This window comes from Agrilus planipennis, unplaced genomic scaffold (assembly GCF_000699045.2).
Source record: "Agrilus planipennis isolate EAB-ADULT unplaced genomic scaffold, Apla_2.0 scaffold21, whole genome shotgun sequence".
NCBI lineage: Eukaryota > Metazoa > Arthropoda > Insecta > Coleoptera > Buprestidae > Agrilus > Agrilus planipennis.
Genome location: NW_020439030.1, coordinates 421,342 through 448,298, shown reverse-complemented (window position 1 = coordinate 448,298; position 26,957 = coordinate 421,342). Strand labels below are relative to the sequence as shown.

Below are 26,957 nucleotides of genomic sequence, written 5' to 3'. Positions count from 1 at the left end.
GTTAAAATCCTAAAATTGACATAATTAGTAAAAAATGAGCAAAGGACTAACAACTGGAAAACCGAAAATGAAGGAATTTACACCATTCAAACCTAATCAAAATTGCCCTCGGGAATTGTACCCTATCGAAAAATCTTCTAGTGAATTTCATATATATTTGAACAAAGGTTGTGTAACTCTGGAGGAAGAGGAAGTGGTTGAAAGGTGCCGAAAGTGCGGAAAGAAAAAAGAAGCCATCGATCAAGATCGTTCGTTGGTCCTTGTTAAAGGACAAGATACTCAAACGCTTGCTTTGGAAGATGTACTAAGCGATATGGAATGTAGGATGCAATCTATTTGTGGTACAAGCGATATGAGCTTCTTTCGGAATATTCCGTGGATCAGCGTGGTTATAAATGAAGTCTCAAACTGCGATACCTCGCCCCATGCTTTACCATACCGATCCAGTGCTCTGGAAGACGAAAGATGGATTCAAAAAGATGAAAAACTTTCGACTATTTCTACTCTAAATGGAGAATCTCAAACCTTAACAATAGAAGAGCTTCAGTTAGAAAATTCGAAAGAAAATTCCGGACCTGTTAAGGGTTCAACAATGGGTTCGATACTTTCATTCGCAACTTTAGCTAGCATAAGCCTCTTCAGTTTGATAGAATTGGAAAAGTTCAATCCGTCTATATCATACGCCAATGGAACATTTATGGTTTTCGCCATTTATTCCCTGATGGGGCTCTGGGCGTCGTATGCAGAATCTAAAGGGAACCAGCGCCAAATCCCGGGAGCGTATGTGAAAGCACTGGTTTCACAAACAGCAACAGCCATTCCGTTTTTGGCGGTGGAAGTGTGGTTGGAATTTTTCAAGAACGATATGATTCATCAATATGCCGGACATATCTATGCCGGTGCGTGTGCAGTTCCTTTGTTTTTGTATCCGGTTGCGGGATTTAACGGCGTGAAAAGAATGCTGTCAGTCATGGTGGCTTTGGGACTGGGAGCACTGACAGCTCTGTTTCTGATGCAGGATAATCATGTGGGCCTGGCTGCTGTCGTAGCGTATTCGGCATCGTTCCTTTGCCAGGGAGATGAATCGGAACGCATTAATTCCCGAAAACAAATGTTCATGAACATTTGCAATTGCGCTTTCTTATGTTTTACACTTGTAACTCTCGAAGAACTTTATACAAAACCGATGTATGTATGAAAGACGAGATGTAATATGCTGCTTCAGAATTAAATAAAACTACAAAGGTCTTACTATTCTTTTTCAAGGATTCATTGGCTTCGGTAGTTNGTAGATAATCTCAATTTGTCAAAAGTTACTGAAAAGTCATCGTCACAATTTCAGAACATGGTTGCTCCATGTGATGTTCTTCCACTCGAAAAAAAGAATGGAGGTAACTACATAACGGAAGATATCAATAAGTCAAAAGAAATAGGAAGCTCATTACACGTTAATAATGAATTTTCTCGGTCTCAGTCGCAATAAAATATAATATTTTTTGCCTGTAATAAGTACCTAAGGACCCTATGAGGGTTCCGTTTCCCTATTGAGATACTAAGCCCTAAAAATTACATATGTGAATAACAAACTCATTTTCTAATTAGTTTTTATTTGATCATTCCATTTTGTTTTAATTATCCAGTTCGGTTGTGACATGACTGCCTTTTTTTCGACTGTCGTCATGTATTTGTTGATTAAGCACGTAAAATTGTAAAACAAAAAGTTCATTTGGATAACGGCAAATTAAAATTTTCAAGTGCATTTAGATCAATTAGACGTACCAGTGGTTAAAGTTATAGAATTATTAGCCCCTTTATCTGGTTATAATCTAAAAATTTACAGCTTGGTCCGTTTTGTCAAAGCATTTTCTGATTCAGTATGTATTGACAGATGTTGTTGAAACATTTGAATTTCGTAAGTTTACGTTTTCTACAGCGGCTTGAGCGATGTCATCAAGTATTACAAACAGGTGCGAACAATTCAGTAAAAGAAGCAACGAGATTTATAACAAACGTTTGAGATTTAATCAACAAAATGCTAATTGTATCTACAAAAACGTTGCACAATCGGGTTTGTTACGAAATAAGTCGTCTTCATATTGTTCAAGAAGCGAGAAGAAAAATTATTTACAATTAAATCAGGAATGCCAGAGAAAAAGGCGCTACAGGGAATTTTTGAAAGCACAAAGGAGAAGGATAACGGATCAGAATGTTCGACGAAGAGGGCAGAAAATGATTGGGCGATCTTCCCAACCTCAAAGAAGAACCTGCCAGTCCAAAAATCTTCTTGAACCCTCCAGTTCAGAAGCTTCCACACACTGTTATGCTAAGACACCAAAGGTAGCAACAAAAATGGCGGGTCATGTTTCACCTTTGGCTAATATAAAACAGAATAGATTTACATCTGGTTTTCAAAAGGTCAAAGTGTGCAGACAAAAGCCAGGGAAACGTAGTTTTAAGATTCAAGTAGCATTACCACGATCAAGTTGTTCGAATGTGTATAATTCTAATAAAAAAAATTATAAGGGCTCGCTCAGGGGAGACCTAAGCATTGATTTAAAGGCTGCAGGAAGAGATACTAATAAAAGATGTAATACACTCAAGACGTGTTTAAGAAGAATGGAAAACTGTACACAAACCCAAAGAAAAATGGTGGAGCAAGCGGTAGATGCATGTTTCTTTGATTCCAAAAATCAAAATCCTCTTAAATTTGTTCCTTCGAGAATTATGTTTACTCCGAAGACTGGGAGGAGTTCGGAGGACTTAATAATAAATAACAAAAATTACGATAAGAAAATATATTGCCACAGTATCCACAACAAAAATAAACACAGTCAAATGGAGAAGCAACAAAGTACAATCCGGGATAAAAATGAAAGACTAAGATTGAGGAATAAAGTCAGTTTTAAACATGTTCCAAACAGTAAGATAAAAGAACATATTAGTACATGCAGCTGCCTCACTCAAACCTTAGGGAGCGCATGTTTATCGTCTGATTCAACGTCTGGGCAATCGGAATTAAGAAAAAAAGACACAAAACAGGCATTCAAAGGATATCCTTACTGTGAGAATAAACAAATTAAATTAAGAAGAAGTCCTCATCCACAAAATTCAGCACGGAGTACAAGCTCAATGTGTCTTTGTTCCCATATCCAGGAAGAGCAAGAGACGATGTTTGAATATACTCCGCCGAAACTGAAATCGATAGGTTCGTTGCTGTGTAATTATTTTGATTTCACATCATCAAAATGTATGAAAGCTGAAGAACCGTCACAATCAGTCACTAACGCCTTCAGAGAATTTGCACCATACGATGCAGCACCTTGGCCTACACCAGCGTCATGTCCGTTTTACAGAGCACTACGAGGACTACAAATAAAGTTCGTAGCAGCCCGAAATAGTGGATATTACAGGAATGGTTTGGAAGCAGTTGTAATTAAGATTGCCGAACTTGAAGCCAGAATGTCTTACACTTCGTTCATGTCACTATTCGAAGGGCAGGAACTGGAAAATCGAGAAAAATTACTAAAACTGAGTGAGAAACAAGATTTCGAGTCTAAATCCAAGGATAAAGTATGTCGCAACTGTAAGAAGTTGTGTACATCTTTGAAAACTATTGGAGGGTTACAGAAGAAGTCGTGCTTCCCAGCACTTTTTGAATCTCAGAGAATACTGATGAACGAAATAATAAATAACATAAATCATTGTAAGAATAAATGTGCTCGATCAGTTTTTAGAACGTTTCCAAATTTGGTGTGCTACTATAAAAATACAAATCGAAGTAGTAGTTCAACAAAAGTAAGTGGGAAAAGTACCAATGGATTTAGAAGTGGGAAGACTTCTTCAAGATTAGATGCTTCTCACCATTCAAGCAAACTATCAGACATTCAAATGATGGGCTGCGGAGCATCATTAGTATCTCCTAATGGTAGCAGTTTGAAGTCATTGTCAAAAACGAAGGAGAATGCAGTGACGTCAACTTGTACTGATACCTGTGGAAAAATTGAAATCGTTAACCCAGAAATCCGAACTAATTTTTTAGGCAAAAGGGAAGATCGAGGGTGTAACAGAAGTACAAACAAATTTCAACAAGAATGTTCAAAAGTTGACGAAACTTATAACAGTTGTAACGACGACTTTCAGGCCCAAGAAATAGAAATTTCTTTTGTTTGTGATTGCAGTAATAGTTCTGACGAAAATGCTGATAGTCCTTTGATAGCATCTTTTGAAGATAAAAATAAACCGAGGATTTCTTTTGATTGTACTCCAAAAGATGAAGTCATTTTAAAAGAGAGCGGAAAAGAGTTTTTCAACAATGACGTTAGTTTGACAGGATCATGTTTAGGAGATTGGCATGAGAGAGAAGTCGGGACACAATATGAACGTTCTTGGTCCGAATCGGATTGTAGTAATAATAGTTTAAGTTCCTTATTTTATTGTCCAATATTTAAAGTTATTAGAGGAAGTTCAATTGAGAAATCAATCGATTGTTTCAAAATTGAAGACCCTTCAGATTATGCATTAAAGGGCAGCAATATTAACAACTTTTGTACAAGCAATGCAAATCTTAATAATTTTCAAAGCCAAAATTCGACGTATGGTGGTACGTCATGTAATGGTCAAAGTGACTCCTTCACTATAATAAGAACCTCTAGTGTACCTATTTGCAAAAGTGAGGTATTAACCTTAGTTGTTGATGATACAGAATTGTACAATAGAATGCAACAGTTTTCATATGACAATTGTTCAAGATTGAGAGGCGGAGAAAATAAAGACGAGGAAGATTTTAAAAACAATAAAGCAGAAGAAAAATCTTCTCATGATGAGCCACTTCCAGAACATCAACAAACATTACTTATTCAATCACTGAGCACACTTTTCACTCAAGAACTACTGGACATTCTGTTGCAACAAAATTTAACAAATTATGTAGATAATCTCAATTTGTCAAAAGTTACTGAAAAGTCATCGTCACAATTTCAGAACATGGTTGCTCCATGTGATGTTCTTCCACTCGAAAAAAAGAATGGAGGTAACTACATAACGGAAGATATCAATAAGTCAAAAGAAATAGGAAGCTCATTACTCGTTAATAATGAATTTTCTCGGTCTCAGTCGCAAAACAAATTATACCATTTGCCAAATATAGAAACCGAACTGCAGAAAATCATAAGTCATATTAATATTCGGGCTAAAGATCTTGAAATGTTGATGCAATCGCTAGATGACAAGACGAGTACCGTCGAAGAAATAACTGACAGACGTGAAAAATGTAATGAACATGTGTGCCGATCGGAAAAGGAATTGTTGTGCACAGATTATACTGCAGAGTGTAATCAAAATAAGGAATCAACTAAACCCTCGAATTTTCAAAATCATCTGCGATTCTTAGAAAGTATTTTACATGATAATCCAATGGAAGAAGTTAACAATGTGACCCCTCAAAACGTTCTTGAGGTATTACATACCAAAATTGGAAATACTTCAGGATTTCAGAAAAGCGTTGTTAAAGAACTAACAATAAATAATAAGGGAAATGTTAATAAAGTAAATTCTATCAAAGTCAGAAAGTCAAAAATAAAATCCGATAAAATATGTAATCTGAATTCTTCAAGTAAAGAGAGAAACAACAATAGTCGTAAATTGTTGAATTTCAAACGTTCCAGTGCAACTAGTAACGTGTTCCTTAATGTTTTGCGTGAAGTAGTCCGCACAACAAAGTTCAACGAAGAAACCTTACGAACGCTGAAAAATGAGTTTTGGTTAGGCTCGAAAACATTAAAACATGCAAAAAATTGTGACGTTTACGTAGTTCCTCGGTCGTTTTTGTTAGAAAATAAAGAATTACCTAATTTGTCAGAACAAACTACTGAAGAAGCTTACATTCAATCAAAGAAATTTTCTAGAAAGGAGTTAATGGATAACAACAAACTTTTGCAGGAGAAACTAAAATTATCTGAGGTGAATAAAGAAAAATGGCAAGACTCATTGAAAATACAAGAAAGATGCATTCCTCAGAATTTTAAAACTAATACTAATCCATTTTTGGATGATATGAGTTGTGAAGAAACATTATCAGGTCCGCAATTGAACAATGAATCTACGCAAATAGTTAAAGGTTTTCAGCAAAGTGATACGTCGTTCAAGCAAAAGGAATTTGGACTAAATGAGAGCAGTAAGTTGGATTACGTTAATAAAGCAAATGCTGATGGTAACTGCATTCATTGTATCCCATTACTCACAAAAGTACCGGAAGTGCCCAATACGAAAATCTCAACCACGAAACTTTTAAAATTAGATGATAAAAGTGGAAAAGAATCAGGCGAAGAACGGCGAATTGAAAACAAAGCCATAGCAGCATATAACAATTTATTACACAATGAATTTAATCTCCCATACAAAGAGAATAAAAGTGAAGCTGTTGAAAAACAAAGATATGTGAAAAGTTGTGCTGTGGGACCATCTTCCGTGGACATTTACCTGCAAATTAAACAAGAGAAAATGAAGTTACGCTCCTTGAAAACTAAACTGCCAATCAGTAAATATTTACGAAAATCTAAAATTAGTACAGCGTCAAACAGTAGACGTAAACCATTCAATCCTTTCTCATTTACTGGCTCGATTAGTAATAGCAATGTTTCATCGTGTCAGTTGAGAGAAGTAAATTCACATTTCGAGTTGGGCGTACCGATTGGTTTTGACAATTTTTCTAGCACCAAATGCAAACTCATGTGGAAAAGATTGATAACAAAATATATTAACAGAAAACCTTCAGTACGTTCCGATTGGTTGGACGAAACTGATGAGATGGAGACGGATGAAAGACAATATTACAGAACTAGACGTAAAAGCTCTTATTTTAGGGAAAATAAGAGGGTCACCAATAGAAATAAAAGCACCAATCGCATCCTTAGACATTTTAATAGAAAGAAGAAATACCCACATCCAGGTTGGTTTGGAATTCAGGCAAAATACGAGCAGAACTCTACAGGACTGTTAGAATTTGTTAACAAAACGGACCCCAAAAAGGTTAACGAATTAAATAACGAGCTACAAATGAAAGATGTTTTACAAAAATCATTCCTTACTGAGTTTTTTATGCGATCTAGGGTAGCGGCGCATTGCGGTGGTACTGTAAAGAATATTTGGCAAAATACTGATATACAAACTACAGCGTCGTTAGTTTGTAATGTTGCAAAGCCAACACAATGCGAAGTCGATAAAAGTAATAAAGGAGAACAGTGTTGTTTGACCGAACAAGCCGATGTTCGAAGTTTTTACATTCCGCAAAAAGGGGGGTTAATTCCACTCCAATCAAATTCTTCTAAGAACNATACTCTGAAAATTAAAAGAAGTTATTGAAATTATTCAGTTGAGTAGGATAGTACAAAAACGAGTTTCTTTTACTATAATCTCCTTTGAAAGAAATCAAGTTTTACAAGTATTTACATCGCTAATTATGCAATTATAGGCACTATCGATTTATTGATATGTTGAATATTTATCATCTTTAGTTATTAGAATGTCATCATGCTATTATGCATTAAAATTAAGGATTTTATTATGTTGGTTAACTATAAAGTTATTTTATTGACTGAAGTGAGTTCTTAAATAGGAATAGATTATTGTGTACCTCCTTTTTTCCTATCCATTTAAATTTCCCGCAGATTAAGTTTTAATTTCTCTTTAAATTACTAGATGGCTACGGTCCTCTGAATATTTTCTATCTGTGGTAAACTTTTGTCACTTGTCTATGCCTGTCACTATGTGTTTACCCCTAGTTCAATGGTTTACCCTTTGTAGATCTATTATCTATGTTTATGGTTTGTTGTAACCTAACTTTTTATAATGTGTGGGTGTACTTGTTTCGTATGAAAACTTTATAATTTTTATGATTTTCAACACAACAAAGTAATAATAAGATTTTGTAAATAAAATGGAACAAAAAACTGAACAAAGAAAGACAATCAAAAGTATTTTGTCTATACCAGGAACTCGCGCTAATGTGCAAAGTGGTCAACTTCTTGTGTCTAGTGGAATACCAAGCGTTGATGAACTTTTAGGTATAGTTAAATAAATATCACAACTTGATTTTCTTTACGTTTTTCTCTTCTGTTGAAAATGTAGGCGGTGGTTTACCTGTTGGATCAGTGGTGCTTATTGGTAAGGCATTACGGTTCTACTTTTGTGCATGTTTAATGCACAACTATTTTTTTAGAGGAAGATAGTGGTGGTTCCTATTCTCGAGTGATGTTAAGGTATTTTTTAGCAGAAGGAGTTGTTCACAAGCATGCTGTTTTTGTGGGAAGTCAAGATTATAATCCTGGAAAAATGGTACTTATATGAATTAATAATGAAGATTTCTTGTTTTAAATAAAATTTTATTTTATGAGAGACTAAAGAGCTTCCTGCTGTTATATCTTCAGATCCAGAGCCTGAGCTTCTTGATGAGCACAAAACAGATAAAATGACAATAGCTTTTAGATATCAAAAACTTCCAAAAGTAAAAAAGCAGACCACTCACCATTTTGGAAATTATTATGATTTATCGAAAACAATGTCTCAGGAATGTTTTGATAATGTGAACATTACAGAATGGCCAGATCAGTCTGCATTGGGTAATGATGCTGTACAATACCTGATAAATCATTTTTAGGCTGTTCCTTAAAACTTCTAGGGGGTTGTCAGTTGTCCAGTATGAGTTATAAAGAATTGCTCGTTGCAATAAAAGATAAATTAGAGAAAGATAAATATTTTATTAACAGTATAAGAGAAGAGAGGTCAATTTTGAGATTAGTTCTACATTCAGAAAAGATAAGACCAAAGAATTCAAACCTAAAAGAAAATTCTTTAGACGCAAGAAGTCAAACGAAGTTTATCCAATAAAGGTTGCCAAAGATGATTCAACAAACAGATTGGAGTCCAGAGACAGTTCATTTCTTTGCGTAGAAGTTGCTGCTTCGACACATCAAAAACAAATTGAACGAATACGAGAAAAATGCAAAAAGAGAAAAAAATTATGCATGTGCAAGCAATCGCCTTACGAAGAATGTGAGCATACACGAAGGTTTCTGAGGACTTGTAAATGTCATAATCATTGTCAAAATAGGAAATGTAACTCACATCACTCCAAGAAGTGCAAACCGCACACCGGATTGAAAAAGATGCTTTCTGTAAAGGTTGGTGGCGACATAAAGAAACATGCAGTTGATGGATGTAAGTCTAAAAGCGATGACTGTATAGATAAGAGCTTAGTTTGCGTGAGAATACCAAAATCAAGAGATAGACAAAAAAATCAACAATATTTTAATCAGGAAGAATACAAAAAGCAAAAGATTTTAGCAGAAAAAAGTGCTCAGTGTACTGTCGCATCGTATTCTAATCCAGAAAATTTACCTCAGACTTTCATCGAACAATTCTTTACACCTTGTGAGAATTATAGCCCTTTTCCACCACCTAGAAGTAATATAAGGCAACAAAATCTTTACCCTGCTTTTCAAACTTCACCCCCAGAAAAGGAAAACCCGCTCCCACAACAGTATTTCGGTTCCACAATCTCGCCAAGGTTTATCCAAAACTATGACTGTTATCCAATGCGATATTCTATGGTTACTGGTGCATACTCGAAATATGGAAATCATACAACCCCATGTGCAGAAAATGTACAAAAGTTCCATATTCACAGTTGTAATCCGCACGAATCACCTAATCATAGAAATCTTCACGAGTATGGTACGCCACAACCAGAGTTGATTAGGAAGAAACGGCTTAAATATTGTTGTCATAAAATTCCAATCAAAAATGACAGCTCCTCCTATCGAATATATAACACTTGTATGTGTGCATCTAAACGTTGCGCACTGATGAAAAATGACGTGACTGAGTCTGCATCAAGTACTATCACTGGGTGTTCTGATGGCAGAAGAAGTAGCTCAAAGTATTACACTCACGTGTATCCTGACAAAAAAACCTTTACTGGACGACATCACAATACCATTCGCTATACTGACAGTAATAGTCAAACTAACAGGAAAACTCCTATAGTCAAAAAAATAGTTAAGTATGTGGATAGTGAAACATCCATGGATTTGTGTTTTGAAGACCGAAGACGTTTCTTCGATAACGAAAGATTTAGAGGAGGTAGGTGTGATGAACGAAGTTATAGAAGAGGTAAGAACAGTCGTAGGAAATATTACGATGGCAGGAGAGATTACGATGAAAGAGAAAGTAATGGGAGAAGAAGACGTCGGAACTTATATTACGACGATTACTATTAAGAGGAATTAATCAGTTTTCAAAATTTGATTAATGTACTTATGTTTAGAAAATAAGCTTAATATAATAAACTCATAAGACAATATACCAGTTTTAAGACATCTGTCAAACTTACTGACTTGTGAAAACGTCAGTTACGTAAATTCATTTCTTTATTATATTTTTTGGCCTTTAGAAGTAAATTTTGAAGTAATATGTATCTTTCTTCAACTATCCGTCTACTAAAATGAAAAGGAGATCTGTATTAAAGTGTCCAATTTTACAGTCTTCATAAAAAAATAATAAAAATATAAATGTAATAATGTTCTCGAAAGACAAAAAGGCTGGACTTTTTGAACGATTCGATATAAAAAAGCTTATAACAAAATTACACGATAAAATTAATTGTCAAAATGAAGAAGCATTTCCGTACTTAAGTCGATCTTCTTCGGAGATCTTAGAAAATGATGAAGAAGTCGAACTCGTGGGCAAGCGATTTTACAGCGAAATTGATTTGAAACTTGCACCATCGGACGGTACAGACTTCACACTGAAAAAGTACATTTTCAACCGTCTTCAAAAATTTCGTAATACAAATCAAGATAATGCGGTTGACGAAAAGGAGACAAAATTCCTTTTCAAATCGCCCATTTTGCGACTGAAGTCGAACAAAAATATTAAACGAACATGTGCAGTCGACGAAGAATTCGTACCACCAAAAGCAAGCGTTATTGAAGAAAACGATACAGAGATGAAGGAGAGAAGAAGACGAAGAATAAATTTGATAAGGCGAATGTGGTCAGGACTTGTAACGCTTCCCAAAGAAAGTGAAGATGTACTGTGCACAAATATAGCCCCGAAGGGCTGTAATGTGATAACAGGCAACATAAAGAAGAGACCACAATCGGAATCTAATTCTTCTATTGATAAACGTAACATTACCGAAAAAGAAAAAGTGGAAGAAGCTGAATTCACAGCTGACTGTGAAAATAATAAAGAAATGAGGCAAGAATCTTTTGATTTTGAGAAACACAGCAATGAAATAAAATTATGTGAAAGCAAATCTTCTGACTCCATTTTGCGTCAACCCTATCCTGAATTAAAATTGGCGACACATCAAACGCCATCAACGTCTCCAGAAATTAGTAACAATTCAAGTTCTAGTAACGAAAAAGTAAAAAGTGATATTAAATATGATCTTGTTAAAGAAGAGGCAGCAATAAAAAAATACGACTCTCAATTATCCTCATCTTCAGAAGTCGAACTAAATACGTGCAAAGTAACAGAATCGAAATTATGTCAACAGCACAGTGTTTCCTTTTCAGAACACAGCAGTAATAGTAGTAAAGGTAGTGCTAGTTGCAGTTCTAGTTCTAGTAATGCTAAAAAGCCCAGTTTAATATGTATTTCCAAAAGCAGTAGAAACGAATGTGATGAAGTTGGAAAAGCTCGCAGTAAAAGCGTGTGCGGGAATATTTGCAGGTTTTTATGTTCCAAAAAAAATAAATGTCCGAAAGAGAATGCGTGCAAGAGAAATTTACATGAGAACCAAAAGAAGAAAAAAGGAAAGATGTCAAAGAAAGAATTAAACTGTGAAAAAGAAATTTTTCTGGAAGATATAAAAACCAGCAATAAAAGAATGTCAAAAGAAAGTATTTGCAAGAAAGAAGAAGTATGTTCTTCAAGAAAGTTAGATAAGGAGGAAATGAAAAGAAAGCCTTCGAAAACATGCAAAGTATGCAAGAAAAATTCAAAAATGAAATCTGCATGTGGTAAAAGACCATCAAAAGGACATACATGTAAGAAAAGCTCGTGTGACAAAACACCAAAAGTTACATGCACGTGTGGCAATAGGAAGCTGTCAAAAGAAAAGCTATCCACAACAAGATGTTATAGAGAAGACGAAGAAGAAGATGCACAAGCGACAGTTATTAAATGTAAACCTGTTAGAGATACAGAAGATCAATATAAACGTAACAAATTGAAAGTTTGTGGTAGGAAATGCCCCACTCTTGGAAAATTACTCGAAGACAGTACGTCACCATCGAATTCATTTCAATATAAAAAGAAACTTTGTGAAGATTTATCATCAGACGAATTATCGTTGCCGCCTTGTCTGGTTCCGAACAAAGAACAAAAAAATAAAACCAAAAAGAGTGCCCGAATAGTAGCACCATTCGACAGCTCTATTTATTTAGTCCAGCCCAGTTATGCGACGGTTGTTTCGTTCAGAATTTTGACAGCCATCTGTGTACTATCGTTCATAAGATTCATGTTTACCGTCGGGCTCATACGGTATGGCATGGTGGCGTTCACAGTGGCCGCTGCCTTTTCTGTAACAGGTTTATTGGTGTCAACGAAGAACTTTGAAAAACAAAATAGTAGCGAATCTTTGGACCATTACAATATGACGCACGCTTTTGTCAATGCGCTTCTTGTTCCTTTTGTGGCAGCGGAGATGTGGAGTTTGAACACTTACGACAAATACATGAACAGTTTTTATGCGCTACTAAGCCTTGGTGCTGTGCCGGGATACTTTATGACAGATAAGGAACCTGTTCAAAAGCTGACTGATACTATGGTCACTTTGGGTTTGATAATTCTCATGGCGATTAGCGTTCTTCATCAAAATACTGCCGGACTAGCTGCAGCCATTATCTACGGCGTTGCATTTCTTTCTGATGATGATCTACTGTCACAGATTGATATGGACTTGTTCTTGTTTACTAATATTGGACGTGGATTGTTTATCTATCTTTCTTCAATGGCATTACGAGGCGCGAGAAGAGATGGAGTAGTTTGTCTGTGTCATGCTCTTCATCGGAATTAGAACTCAAAAATGTATTGATGACTTTTTCTAAGCAATCTGTTCGTCTTTATCTTGGCCTACATTTTGTTTTCCTATTCGAAGCGCGGTAGAGGCAGTCATTTTTTTTTAAAGGTTGTTTTTGTGGGTCAAACTTTTGTCTAAAATAAACTCTAAGATCTTTTGGGCAAAAATTGCTTTTTACTTTTACGTTGACAGTCAGACATTATTGAGAGTTTTCCATTATTATTATTATTTTTTTTGATAAAGAAGGTTAGAAATGGTAGGAGAACAGAAGACGCATGGACGTCAATAAGAAATAGGGGAGATAAGTCGGTAAGACACCTTCTAAGGCATGAAGGCTAGTTAAAATCCTATATTAGAAGCAGAAACAGAAGTTAAGATTAAGATTAGATTAGTTTTAGGGAATTGCGAAGATTAGCTCAGGATAGGAAGGAATGGAGGTGCGTGTCCAATTAGTATGATGATGATAATACAGAAATTCATCATATATGTTATAGGATATTAACATAATCATTTGTACATTGCTTTATTTAAAAAGTAGGATCTATATACAGTACAGATTATTTAAAATAATCGAATCAGAAATTCCTCTTTATATGACTCTTGACGTGCATTCGTGACAATTTCTATTAAGCATGGTAGATTGCCTTATGTGCAAAGAAACAGTAAGTCGCTAAAACGTAAATTTCATAGTCGTTTTGAGGGTATGTCCTTAGAGTGGACTTTTCTTGAACTATCACTATATAAACATAAGCAGCTGCGGCCATCAATCCCCACCCATTTTTGCCCAAGAGGGAAATCACAACCAGTAGGACGACTGATCCTATATGAGCTGCGAGTAAACAATTTTCTACTGTTGTGTTTTCAACGCTTAGGAACAACAGAAGAGGTATGATGCATATCAAAGGATTGGGTATGGTCATGCACGGATATCTGGAACGTTCCGACCAAATCTGGATCACCAGGATGGGCAGAGAAAACATTTTCGTAACCCAGAAGCTTATTTTGTACAATGTGAAGAGGTCATTTGAACAGCACAGCTTTTTAGACAGTCTAGCGACTCCCAGTAAGGCGTGGACGGCAATAATGAAGAAAATTAAAAACGACCATAAACAAAACGTTGAAAAGTGGTGGGCTAAACAATGGAGACTGGCATATGTTAAAAATGCGTATGCTATAAGCGTTGAAAACTTTCGACTTCTATCGTCATGTTGGTGATTACAGAATTGGTTCCAGTTTATCCTAGGGCGGTACCATAACTGAGAAGTTGCGTCAGGTGGTATCGGTTCTTCTTCACAACGTTTCTTTTTCCTCTGGAGTTGTTGATTTGAATCTTTACAAAAGATTAGCATTGAGATGGCTTTCTAATAATTTCAGTCGATGCATACTCAACTATTTTTTACGTAATAATAATAGAATTTAATTGAAACAATCACATAAATTTTTCGATTTCTTCTGTTAATGTCATTGTGACAAATATGATTCTGTTTGCGAATAATTTTAATAGTTAAATACTCTGAAAATTAAAAGAAGTTATTGAAATTATTCAGTTGAGTAGGATAGTACAAAAACGAGTTTCTTTTACTATAATCTCCTTTGAAAGAAATCAAGTTTTACAAGTATTTACATCGCTAATTATGCAATTATAGGCACTATCGATTTATTGATATGTTGAATATTTATCATCTTTAGTTATTAGAATGTCATCATGCTATTATGCATTAAAATTAAGGATTTTATTATGTTGGTTAACTATGAAGTTATTTTATTGACTGAAGTGAGTTCTTAAATAGGAATAGATTATTGTGTACCTCCTTTTTTCCTATCCATTTAAATTTCCCGCAGATTAAGTTTTAATTTCTCTTTAAATTACTAGATGGCTACGGTCCTCTGAATATTTTCTATCTGTGGTAAACTTTTGTCACTTGTCTATGCCTGTCACTATGTGTTTACCCCTAGTTCAATGGTTTACCCTTTGTAGATCTATTATCTATGTTTATGGTTTGTTGTAACCTAACTTTTTATAATGTGTGGGTGTACTTGTTTCGTATGAAAACTTTATAATTTTTATGATTTTCAACACAACAAAGTAATAATAAGATTTTGTAAATAAAATGGAACAAAAAACTGAACAAAGAAAGACAATCAAAAGTATTTTGTCTATACCAGGAACTCGCGCTAATGTGCAAAGTGGTCAACTTCTTGTGTCTAGTGGAATACCAAGCGTTGATGAACTTTTAGGTATAGTTAAATAAATATCACAACTTGATTTTCTTTACGTTTTTCTCTTCTGTTGAAAATGTAGGCGGTGGTTTACCTGTTGGATCAGTGGTGCTTATTGGTAAGGCATTACGGTTCTACTTTTGTGCATGTTTAATGCACAACTATTTTTTTAGAGGAAGATAGTGGTGGTTCCTATTCTCGAGTGATGTTAAGGTATTTTTTAGCAGAAGGAGTTGTTCACAAGCATGCTGTTTTTGTGGGAAGTCAAGATTATAATCCTGGAAAAATGGTACTTATATGAATTAATAATGAAGATTTCTTGTTTTAAATAAAATTTTATTTTATGAGAGACTAAAGAGCTTCCTGCTGTTATATCTTCAGATCCAGAGCCTGAGCTTCTTGATGAGCACAAAACAGATAAAATGACAATAGCTTTTAGATATCAAAAACTTCCAAAAGTAAAAAAGCAGACCACTCACCATTTTGGAAATTATTATGATTTATCGAAAACAATGTCTCAGGAATGTTTTGATAATGTGAACATTACAGAATGGCCAGATCAGTCTGCATTGGGTAATGATGCTGTACAACACCTGATAAATCATTTTTAGGCTGTTCCTTAAAACTTCTAGGGGGTTGTCAGTTGTCCAGTATGAGTTATAAAGAATTGCTCGTNTTGTTCCATGTGATGTTCTTCCACACGAAAAAAAGAATGGAGGTAATTATGTAACGGAAGATATTAATAAGTCAAAAGAAATAGGAAGCTCATTACTCGTTAATAATGAATTTTCTCGGTATCAGTCGCGAAGCAAATTATACCATTTGCCAAATATAGAAACCGAACTGCAGAAAATCATAAGTCATATTAATATTCGGGCTAAAGATCTCGAAATGTTGATGCAGTCGCTAGATGACAAGACGAGTACCGTCGAAGAAGTAGCTGACAGACGTGAAAAATGTAATGAACAAGTGTGCCGATCGGAAAAGGAATTGTTGTGCACAGATTATACTGCAGAGTGTAGTCAAAATAAGGAATCAACTAAACTCTCGAATTTTCAAAATCATCTGCGATTTTTAGAAAGTATTTTACATGATAATAAAACGGAAGAAGAATTTAACAATGTGACACCTCAAAACGTTCTTGAGGTATTACATACCAAAATTGGAAATACTTCAGGATTTCAGAAAAGCGTTGTTAAAGAAGTAACAATAAATAATAAGGGCAAGATTATGAAAGCAAATTCTATCAATGTCAGAAAGTCAAAAATAAAATCCGATAAAATATGTAATCTGAATTCTTCAAGTAAAGAGAGAAACAACAATAGTCGTAAATTGTTGAATTTCAAACGTTCCAGTGCAACTAGTAACGTGTTCCTTAATGTTTTGCGTGAAGTAGTCCGCACAACAAAGTTCAACGAAGAAACCTTACGAACGCTGAAAAATGAGTTTTGGTTAGGCTCGAAAACATTAAAACATGCAAAAAATTGTGACGTTTACGTAGTTCCTCGGTCGTTTTTGTTAGAAAATAAAGAATTACCTAATTTGTCAGAACAAACTACTGAAGAAGCTTACATTCAATCAAAGAAATTGTCTAGAAAAGAGTTAATGGATAACAACAAACTTTTGCAGGAGAAACTAAAATTATCTGAAGTGAATCAAGAAAAATGGCAAGACTCATTGAAAATACAAGAAAGATGCATTCCTCAGAATTTTAAAACTAATACTAATCCATTTTTGGATGATATGAGTTGTGAAGAAACATTATCAGGTCCGCAATTGAACAATGAATCTACGCAAATAGTTAAAGGTTTTCAGCAAAGTGATACGTCGTTCAAGCAAAAGGAATTTGGACTAAATGAGAGCAGTAAGTTGGATTACGTTAATAAAGCAAATGCTGATGGTAACTGCATTCATTGTATCCCATTACTCACAAAAGTACCGGAAGTGCCCAATACGAAAATCTCAACCACGAAACTTTTAAAATTAGATGATAAAAGTGGAAAAGAATCAGGCGAAGAACGGCGAATTGAAAACAAAGCCATAGCAGCATATAACAATTTATTACACAATGAATTTAATCTCCCATACAAAGAGAATAAAAGTGAAGCTGTTGAAAAACAAAGATATGTGAAAAGTTGTGCTGTGGGACCATCTTCCGTGGACATTTACCTGCAAATTAAACAAGAGAAAATGAAGTTACGCTCCTTGAAAACTAAACTGCCAATCAGTAAATATTTACGAAAATCTAAAATTAGTACAGCGTCAAACAGTAGACGTAAACCATTCAATCCTTTCTCATTTACTGGCTCGATTAGTAATAGCAATGTTTCATCGTGTCAGTTGAGAGAAGTAAATTCACATTTCGAGTTGGGCGTACCGATTGGTTTTGACAATTTTTCTAGCACCAAATGCAAACTCATGTGGAAAAGATTGATAACAAAATATATTAACAGAAAACCTTCAGTACGTTCCGATTGGTTGGACGAAACTGATGAGATGGAGACGGATGAAAGACAATATTACAGAACTAGACGTAAAAGCTCTTATTTTAGGGAAAATAAGAGGGTCACCAATAGAAATAAAAGCACCAATCGCATCCTTAGACATTTTAATAGAAAGAAGAAATACCCACATCCAGGTTGGTTTGGAATTCAGGCAAAATACGAGCAGAACTCTACAGGACTGTTAGAATTTGTTAACAAAACGGACCCCAAAAAGGTTAACGAATTAAATAACGAGCTACAAATGAAAGATGTTTTACAAAAATCATTCCTTACTGAGTTTTTTATGCGATCTAGGGTAGCGGCGCATTGCGGTGGTACTGTAAAGAATATTTGGCAAAATACTGATATACAAACTACAGCGTCGTTAGTTTGTAATGTTGCAAAGCCAACACAATGCGAAGTCGATAAAAGTAATAAAGGAGAACAGTGTTGTTTGACCGAACAAGCCGATGTTCGAAGTTTTTACATTCCGCAAAAAGGGGGGTTAATTCCACTCCAATCAAATTCTTCTAAGAACATAGGGAACTCCAAGCGAACGTCTTTATTAAAGCAGTCTAAAAATCCAGTTTTTTCAGAAGAATCAACTAGCAATAAAGCAGATAGTATAAAATGCTCTTATGTGCGTTCATCAAAGGAACTTAAAAAAGCTAAGGATGCTGTATTAAAGAAAAGTTGTCATATTCCCAAGGAAATTGTCGTTATTTTCAGAAAATCAGATAATGCCAGAACAGAGCATCCAGGTGATCATTTATGTGAAGAGAATCATTTAAATAAAAGATTGCACGGATCTGATAGAACTGAGTTCTCTCATGTGAATTTCGATGCTAGAAAACAGGATATTGAGCAGGTTTTCGGAAATACAACTGACCACTATGCCCAAAACTTAAATCTGACAAAAACTTGTGGGCACGGACCAAAATTGGAGTGTAGGTATAACGGGAGCAAAAGAAAGTCATTCTCTTCAGGATCGCAGCCCGTGAAAGAATCTGACCGCCTGAGAATGATTGGTGGATTAGATGATTGCAGTACGTGTAACTGTAAACCCCAAAGAATATCTTCCGTAGGCATATCAAACAGATATCGCAACTGCAATGCAGAAAATCAAATCCCTATAAGATCTGTTTCAGACACTTTCAATGGAAACTTCGACAGACGTTTTCAAGGTCGTGCCTTTACCTGTCGTAAATACTTACCTCCAGTGAAAGTTAATGTAAAACTACAAGATTCACTTGGTAAAACGCCAATGCCAGAACGAGGGAATACCAGAAGTACTGGCGCTGGAAGCGCTATGCTACAAGTAAGACACAGTACAGGGAAATGTTGTAAAGCTTGTTCTTCGGGTACTCAAGGAAATAAGGGGGAGAATAGTAAAAAACAAAAAGGATTATTTAAATGTTGCAAGAAAAAGAAGGCTCAAAACTCAAGTGAATTTTCTGAAGATGCCAATAAATGCATCCAAGCTATGGGACTGCTGGATAGAACTGCCCAAACGGTTAAAAGTAATGAACGAACTGAAGGGGATGTAATCGAGGGAAAAAAAGCAAAAAGAAGTAAAACCAAACCGAAGAAAGATAAAAATAGAAGGGATTCGTTAAAACAATCAAAGCCAACCGTCTTGGACAGTGAAGATGACTGTAGCATACTTTTAAGTTGTCGACCGGTCGGAACAGGAAATAAAAGAAAGGGTAGAAAAAAAGCTAGGCAATCACAAAAATTACCAGTTACAGAATCTAGTGAAGGTGATTGTAGTGATCATACTACGAAAAGTAAAACAAAAATACGTTTAGTAAATTGCAAAGAAATCGCGTCATCAGATTGCAGCGAGGATCTCCCAGACGACAGTGACTCATGTCAAAAACAATTTTTAAAAATAATCAGGTGTTCAACCAACAAAAATAATATGAATTGTTATGCGCATGACGTTTCGAAACTGGACGAAGTGAATAGAAGAAGAACCAAGTACGAACGACAAAATAACAAGGATTCATCAGAAGATAATTCTGAAAATGTCTTGCTATTAAAATGTGTCGATAAAGAGCCGCCGAAGAAATATCGTAAATCCGATAAAAAAGGGTCGTCAAAACATTTATTATTTAAGGTCCTTAATCGCGAACGAGGTGGTGAATGCAGAAAAGATAAGACCAAAGAATTCAAACCTAAAAGAAAATTCTTTAGACGCAAGAAGTCAAACGAAGTTTATCCAATAAAGGTTGCCAAAGATGATTCAACAAACAGATTGGAGTCCAGAGACAGTTCATTTCTTTGCGTAGAAGTTGCTGCTTCGACACATCAAAAATCAATTGAACGAATACGAGAAAAATGCAAAAAGAGAAAAAAATTATGTGTGTGCAAGCAATCGCCTTACGAAGAATGTGAGCATACACGAAGGTTTCTGAGGACTTGTAAATGTCATAATCATTGTCAAAATAGGAAATGTAACTCACATCACTCCAAGAAGTGCAAACCGCACACCGGATTGAAAAAGATGCTTTCTGTAAAGGTTGGTGGCGACATAAAGAAACATGCAGTTGATGGATGTAAGTCTAAAAGCGATGACTGTATAGATAAGAGCTTAGTTTGCGTGAGAATACCAAAATCAAGAGATAGACAAAAAAATCAACAATATTTTAATCAGGAAGAATACAAAAAGCAAAAGATTTTAGCAGAAAAAAGTGCTCAGTGTACTGTCGCATCGTATTCTAATCCAGAAAATTTACCTCAAACTTTCATCGAACAATTCTTTACACCTTGTGAGAATTATAGCCCTTTTCCACCACCTAGAAGTAATATAAGACAACAAAATCTTTACCCTGCTTTTCAAACTTCACCCCCAGAAAAGGAAAACCCGCTCCCACAACAGTATTTCGGTTCCACAATCTCGCCAAGGTTTATCCAAAACTATGACTGTTATCCAATGCGATATTCTATGGTTACTGGTGCATACTCGAAATATGGAAATCATACAACCCCATGTGCAGAAAATGTACAAAAGTTCCATATTCACAGTTGTAATCCGCACGAATCACCTAATCATAGAAATCTTCACGAGTATGGTACGCCACAACCAGAGTTGATTAGGAAGAAACGGCTTAAATATTGTTGTCATAAAATTCCAATCAAAAATGACAACTCCTCCTATCGAATATATAACACTTGTATGTGTGCATCTAAACGTTGCGCACTGATGAAAAATGACGTGACTGAGTCTGCATCCAGTACTATCACTGGGTGTTCTGATGGCAGAAGAAGTAGCTCAAAGTATTACACTCACGTGTATCCTGACAAAAAAACCTTTACTGGACGACATCACAATACCATTCGCTATACTGACAGTAATAGTCAAACTAACAGGAAAACTCCTATAGTCAAAAAAATAGTTAAGTATGTGGATAGTGAAACATCCATGGATTCGTGTTTTGAAGACCGAAGACGTTTCTTCGATAACGAAAGATTTAGAGGAGGTAGGTGTGATGAACGAAGTTATAGAAGAGGTAAGAACAGTCGTAGGAAATATTACGATGGCAGGAGAGATTACGATGAAAGAGAAAGTAATGGGAGAAGAAGACGTCGGAACTTATATTACGACGATTACTATTAAGAGGAATTAATCAGTTTTCAAAATTTGATTAATGTACTTATGTTTAGAAAATAAGCTTAATATAATAAACTCATAAGACAATATACCAGTTTTAAGACATCTGTCAAACTTACTGACTTGTGAAAACGTCAGTTACGTAAATTCATTTCTTTATTATATTTTTTGGCCTTTAGAAGTAAATTTTGAAGTAATATGTATCTTTCTTCAACTATCCGTCTACTAAAATGAAAAGGAGATCTGTATTAAAGTGTCCAATTTTACAGTCTTCATAAAAAAATAATAAAAATATAAATGTAATAATGTTCTCGAAAGACAAAAAGGCTGGACTTTTTGAACGATTCGATATAAAAAAGCTTATAACAAAATTACACGATAAAATTAATTGTCAAAATGAAGAAGCATTTCCGTACTTAAGTCGATCTTCTTCGGAGATCTTAGAAAATGATGAAGAAGTCGAACTCGTGGGCAAGCGATTTTACAGCGAAATTGATTTGAAACTTGCACCATCGGACGGTACAGACTTCACACTGAAAAAGTACATTTTCAACCGTCTTCAAAAATTTCGTAATACAAATCAAGATAATGCGGTTGACGAAAAGGAGACAAAATTCCTTTTCAAATCGCCCATTTTGCGACTGAAGTCGAACAAAAATATTAAACGAACATGTGCAGTCGACGAAGAATTCGTACCACCAAAAGCAAGCGTTATTGAAGAAAACGATACAGAGATGAAGGAGAGAAGAAGACGAAGAATAAATTTGATAAGGCGAATGTGGTCAGGACTTGTAACGCTTCCCAAAGAAAGTGAAGATGTACTGTGCACAAATATAGCCCCGAAGGGCTGTAATGTGATAACAGGCAACATAAAGAAGAGACCACAATCGGAATCTAATTCTTCTATTGATAAACGTAACATTACCGAAAAAGAAAAAGTGGAAGAAGCTGAATTCACAGCTGACTGTGAAAATAATAAAGAAATGAGGCAAGAATCTTTTGATTTTGAGAAACACAGCAATGAAATAAAATTATGTGAAAGCAAATCTTCTGACTCCATTTTGCGTCAACCCTATCCTGAATTAAAATTGGCGACACATCAAACGCCATCAACGTCTCCAGAAATTAGTAACAATTCAAGTTCTAGTAACGAAAAAGTAAAAAGTGATATTAAATATGATCTTGTTAAAGAAGACGCAGCAATAAAAAAATACGACTCTCAATTATCCTCATCTTCAGAAGTCGAACTAAATACGTGCAAAGTAACAGAATCGAAATTATGTCAACAGCACAGTGTTTCCTTTTCAGAACACAGCAGTAATAGTAGTAAAGGTAGTGCTAGTTGCAGTTCTAGTTCTAGTAATGCTAAAAAGCCCAGTTTAATATGTATTTCCAAAAGCAGTAGAAACGAATGTGATGAAGTTGGAAAAGCTCGCAGTAAAAGCGTGTGCGGGAATATTTGCAGGTTTTTATGTTCCAAAAAAAATAAATGTCCGAAAGAGAATGCGTGCAAGAGAAATTTACATGAGAACCAAAAGAAGAAAAAAGGAAAGATGTCAAAGAAAGAATTAAACTGTGAAAAAGAAATTTTTCTGGAAGATATAAAAACCAGCAATAAAAGAATGTCAAAAGAAAGTATTTGCAAGAAAGAAGAAGTATGTTCTTCAAGAAAGTTAGATAAGGAGGAAATGAAAAGAAAGCCTTCGAAAACATGCAAAGTATGCAAGAAAAATTCAAAAATGAAATCTGCATGTGGTAAAAGACCATCAAAAGGACATACATGTAAGAAAAGCTCGTGTGACAAAACACCAAAAGTTACATGCACGTGTGGCAATAGGAAGCTGTCAAAAGAAAAGCTATCCACAACAAGATGTTATAGAGAAGACGAAGAAGAAGATGCACAAGCGACAGTTATTAAATGTAAACCTGTTAGAGATACAGAAGATCAATATAAACGTAACAAATTGAAAGTTTGTGGTAGGAAATGCCCCACTCTTGGAAAATTACTCGAAGACAGTACGTCACCATCGAATTCATTTCAATATAAAAAGAAACTTTGTGAAGATTTATCATCAGACGAATTATCGTTGCCGCCTTGTCTGGTTCCGAACAAAGAACAAAAAAATAAAACCAAAAAGAGTGCCCGAATAGTAGCACCATTCGACAGCTCTATTTATTTAGTCCAGCCCAGTTATGCGACGGTTGTTTCGTTCAGAATTTTGACAGCCATCTGTGTACTATCGTTCATAAGATTCATGTTTACCGTCGGGCTCATACGGTATGGCATGGTGGCGTTCACAGTGGCCGCTGCCTTTTCTGTAACAGGTTTATTGGTGTCAACGAAGAACTTTGAAAAACAAAATAGTAGCGAATCTTTGGACCATTACAATATGACGCACGCTTTTGTCAATGCGCTTCTTGTTCCTTTTGTGGCAGCGGAGATGTGGAGTTTGAACACTTACGACAAATACATGAACAGTTTTTATGCGCTACTAAGCCTTGGTGCTGTGCCGGGATACTTTATGACAGATAAGGAACCTGTTCAAAAGCTGACTGATACTATGGTCACTTTGGGTTTGATAATTCTCATGGCGATTAGCGTTCTTCATCAAAATACTGCCGGACTAGCTGCAGCCATTATCTACGGCGTTGCATTTCTTTCTGATGATGATCTACTGTCACAGATTGATATGGACTTGTTCTTGTTTACTAATATTGGACGTGGATTGTTTATCTATCTTTCTTCAATGGCATTACGAGGCGCGAGAAGAGATGGAGTAGTTTGTCTGTGTCATGCTCTTCATCGGAATTAGAACTCAAAAATGTATTGATGACTTTTTCTAAGCAATCTGTTCGTCTTTATCTTGGCCTACATTTTGTTTTCCTATTCGAAGCGCGGTAGAGGCAGTCATTTTTTTTTAAAGGTTGTTTTTGTGGGTCAAACTTTTGTCTAAAATAAACTCTAAGATCTTTTGGGCAAAAATTGCTTTTTACTTTTACGTTGACAGTCAGACATTATTGAGAGTTTTCCATTATTATTATTATTTTTTTTGATAAAGAAGGTTAGAAATGGTAGGAGAACAGAAGACGCATGGACGTCAATAAGAAATAGGGGAGATAAGTCGGTAAGACACCTTCTAAGGCATGAAGGCTAGTTAAAATCCTATATTAGAAGCAGAAACAGAAGTTAAGATTAAGATTAGATTAGTTTTAGGGAATTGCGAAGATTAGCTCAGGATAGGAAGGAATGGAGGTGCGTGTCCAATTAGTATGATGATGATAATACAGAAATTCATCATATATGTTATAGGATATTAACATAATCATTTGTACATTGCTTTATTTAAAAAGTAGGATCTATATACAGTACAGATTATTTAAAATAATCGAATCAGAAATTCCTCTTTATATGACTCTTGACGTGCATTCGTGACAATTTCTATTAAGCATGGTAGATTGCCTTATGTGCAAAGAAACAGTAAGTCGCTAAAACGTAAATTTCATAGTCGTTTTGAGGGTATGTCCTTAGAGTGGACTTTTCTTGAACTATCACTATATAAACATAAGCAGCTGCGGCCATCAATCCCCACCCATTTTTGCCCAAGAGGGAAATCACAACCAGTAGGACGACTGATCCTATATGAGCTGCGAGTAAACAATTTTCTACTGTTGTGTTTTCAACGCTTAGGAACAACAGAAGAGGTATGATGCATATCAAAGGATTGGGTATGGTCATGCACGGATATCTGGAACGTTCCGACCAAATCTGGATCACCAGGATGGGCAGAGAAAACATTTTCGTAACCCAGAAGCTTATTTTGTACAATGTGAAGAGGTCATTTGAACAGCACAGCTTTTTAGACAGTCTAGCGACTCCCAGTAAGGCGTGGACGGCAATAATGAAGAAAATTAAAAACGACCATAAANTACAACACCTGATAAATCATTTTTAGGCTGTTCCTTAAAACTTCTAGGGGGTTGTCAGTTGTCCAGTATGAGTTATAAAGAATTGCTCGTTGCAATAAAAGATAAATTAGAGAAAGATAAATATTTTATTAACAGTATAAGAGAAGAGAGGTCAATTTTGAGATTAGTTCTACATTCTTTGGGTTCTGGCATGTGGCTAAAGAATGAAAAATATTCTGAGGAAGAGAGCAGAAATGCTTTAAATACATTTATGTATAATTTAAGGTCTTTACTAAGATGTAGCTTTGCGGTTGCCATTGTAACAGTACCATCGCATTTGTACTCTGAGGTTGGTGACTTTAGTGACTTTTACTGGTCTTAAGTTAACAGGTTAATTAATTACAGTCATTTACTTCGAGATTATACAATTTGTGCGACGTGGCGATAAAATTAGAGCCCTTTGCAGGCACAGCATTAGAAAATAACGTTGCTTTGTCAGATTTTCATGGTTACTTTCATTTAAAGAAAATGTCTCCTATAAATACTTTAGTTTCAAAACATCCTGGGTCTGTTGAGTATGTGTTCAAGCTTAGAAGAAAGAAATTTTGCATTGAAATGCTTCATTTACCTCCAGGCAAGTTTTTTTGTGTGCAATAATGTTTACAGTAAAAGTAATTGCAATATTTACTTTTGTATTTTAATTATTGTTTTTGGTTTTTGAGAGTATTAATTATTCTTGTAGATTTAGGAGATGATGATGGAAGTCGCAATCCAAAAATGGGTTGTAGTACTGGTGGTGGAGGTGATTTAGATTTTTAATAACAACATAAAATATAAAGATATGTTAATACTATTTTTTAATCCTTTTTTGCTAATAAAACAGTTAAAGATAATTTGTGTATCTTTTTCTTTTGATGATTACTAAGGCTCTTTAAAATAACATTTTAATCTAATAATAATTCGAAAGTAATGTTTACGTAGGTCCTTTTATCGTATAATATGATATTATAGGCCTTACTATTCTGCGTTCATCGAAAAAGAATGCAGAACGAGTGGTAAAACGGCTTATGCGTGCCAACTAAAACTTAAAAATAGATATATTTTTGCGTAAAGTTAATTGATGTTACTAGAGGGTGATTGCGTCTAAATATCAATAATTATGTTCTTACATTATTTAAATTTCGTCATAAGTTGAAACTTGCTTTTTATTCTAATACTCATAGTGACTGTCTAATTACAATAAATATAATAAAGTGTAAGTTCTGTGTGCAATTACACTTCTAAGTAATGTTGGTTGCGTGTACTCAAGGAGAAATGAAAATGGGCGGCGTATACGAACATTTGAATTTTTAAGTAATCTTGGTTGCATATCTTAAAGTAAGGATTTTAATTAAAATAGTTGCAGATTGGTAGCATTTTACAATACAATTTGGTTTATAATGTTAAATTATTTCTATGCTAGTAATTAGCATTCTATTTTTACAAACTATTTGAGTTTTGGAGTGATGTTAGTTGTATATTTGTACTTTCGAGTGAGAGTTTTAAATTAAATGATTGTTTTGAATTCAGCAGGTAATAAGTGTTCAAGTAAGTTTTGTCTTAATTATTGTAATGTAAAAAACTTAAACTGGTATATTAGTATAAAACGGTA

The 26,957-nt window shown here is 35.0% G+C and overlaps 2 protein-coding genes across 4 annotated transcripts; both read left to right on the top strand.

Moving 5' to 3' along the window:
* Positions 1-1,678: 1,678 nt before the first annotated feature.
* Positions 1,679-7,359, top strand: LOC112905008. The gene is made up of 2 exons (XM_025976496.1): positions 1,679-1,874; positions 1,934-7,359. Exon 2 carries the CDS (start codon positions 1,945-1,947, stop codon positions 7,357-7,359), a length of 5,415 nt encoding a protein of 1,804 aa, XP_025832281.1. The 5' UTR covers positions 1,679-1,874; positions 1,934-1,944.
* Positions 7,360-7,824: 465 nt separating this feature from the next.
* LOC108740411 (elongator complex protein 4) lies at positions 7,825-26,199 on the top strand. Of its 3 annotated transcripts, none has more exons than XM_025976516.1 (8): positions 7,825-8,060; positions 8,125-8,160; positions 8,216-8,331; positions 8,393-8,615; positions 8,675-8,777; positions 25,478-25,655; positions 25,712-25,940; positions 26,049-26,199. In XM_025976516.1, exons 1-8 carry the CDS (start codon positions 7,934-7,936, stop codon positions 26,123-26,125), a joined length of 1,089 nt encoding a protein of 362 aa, XP_025832301.1. In that variant the 5' UTR covers positions 7,825-7,933; the 3' UTR covers positions 26,126-26,199. The 3 variants fall into 3 exon arrangements, with proteins under 3 accessions (XP_025832301.1, XP_025832300.1, XP_025832299.1); XM_025976515.1 differs by having other exon boundaries at positions 8,675-8,800; positions 25,501-25,655; XM_025976514.1 differs by lacking the exons at positions 7,825-8,060; positions 8,125-8,160; positions 8,216-8,331; positions 8,393-8,615; positions 8,675-8,777 and adding exons at positions 15,087-15,322; positions 15,387-15,422; positions 15,478-15,593; positions 15,655-15,877 and having other exon boundaries at positions 25,375-25,655.
* The last annotated feature ends 758 nt before the right edge of the window (positions 26,200-26,957 follow it).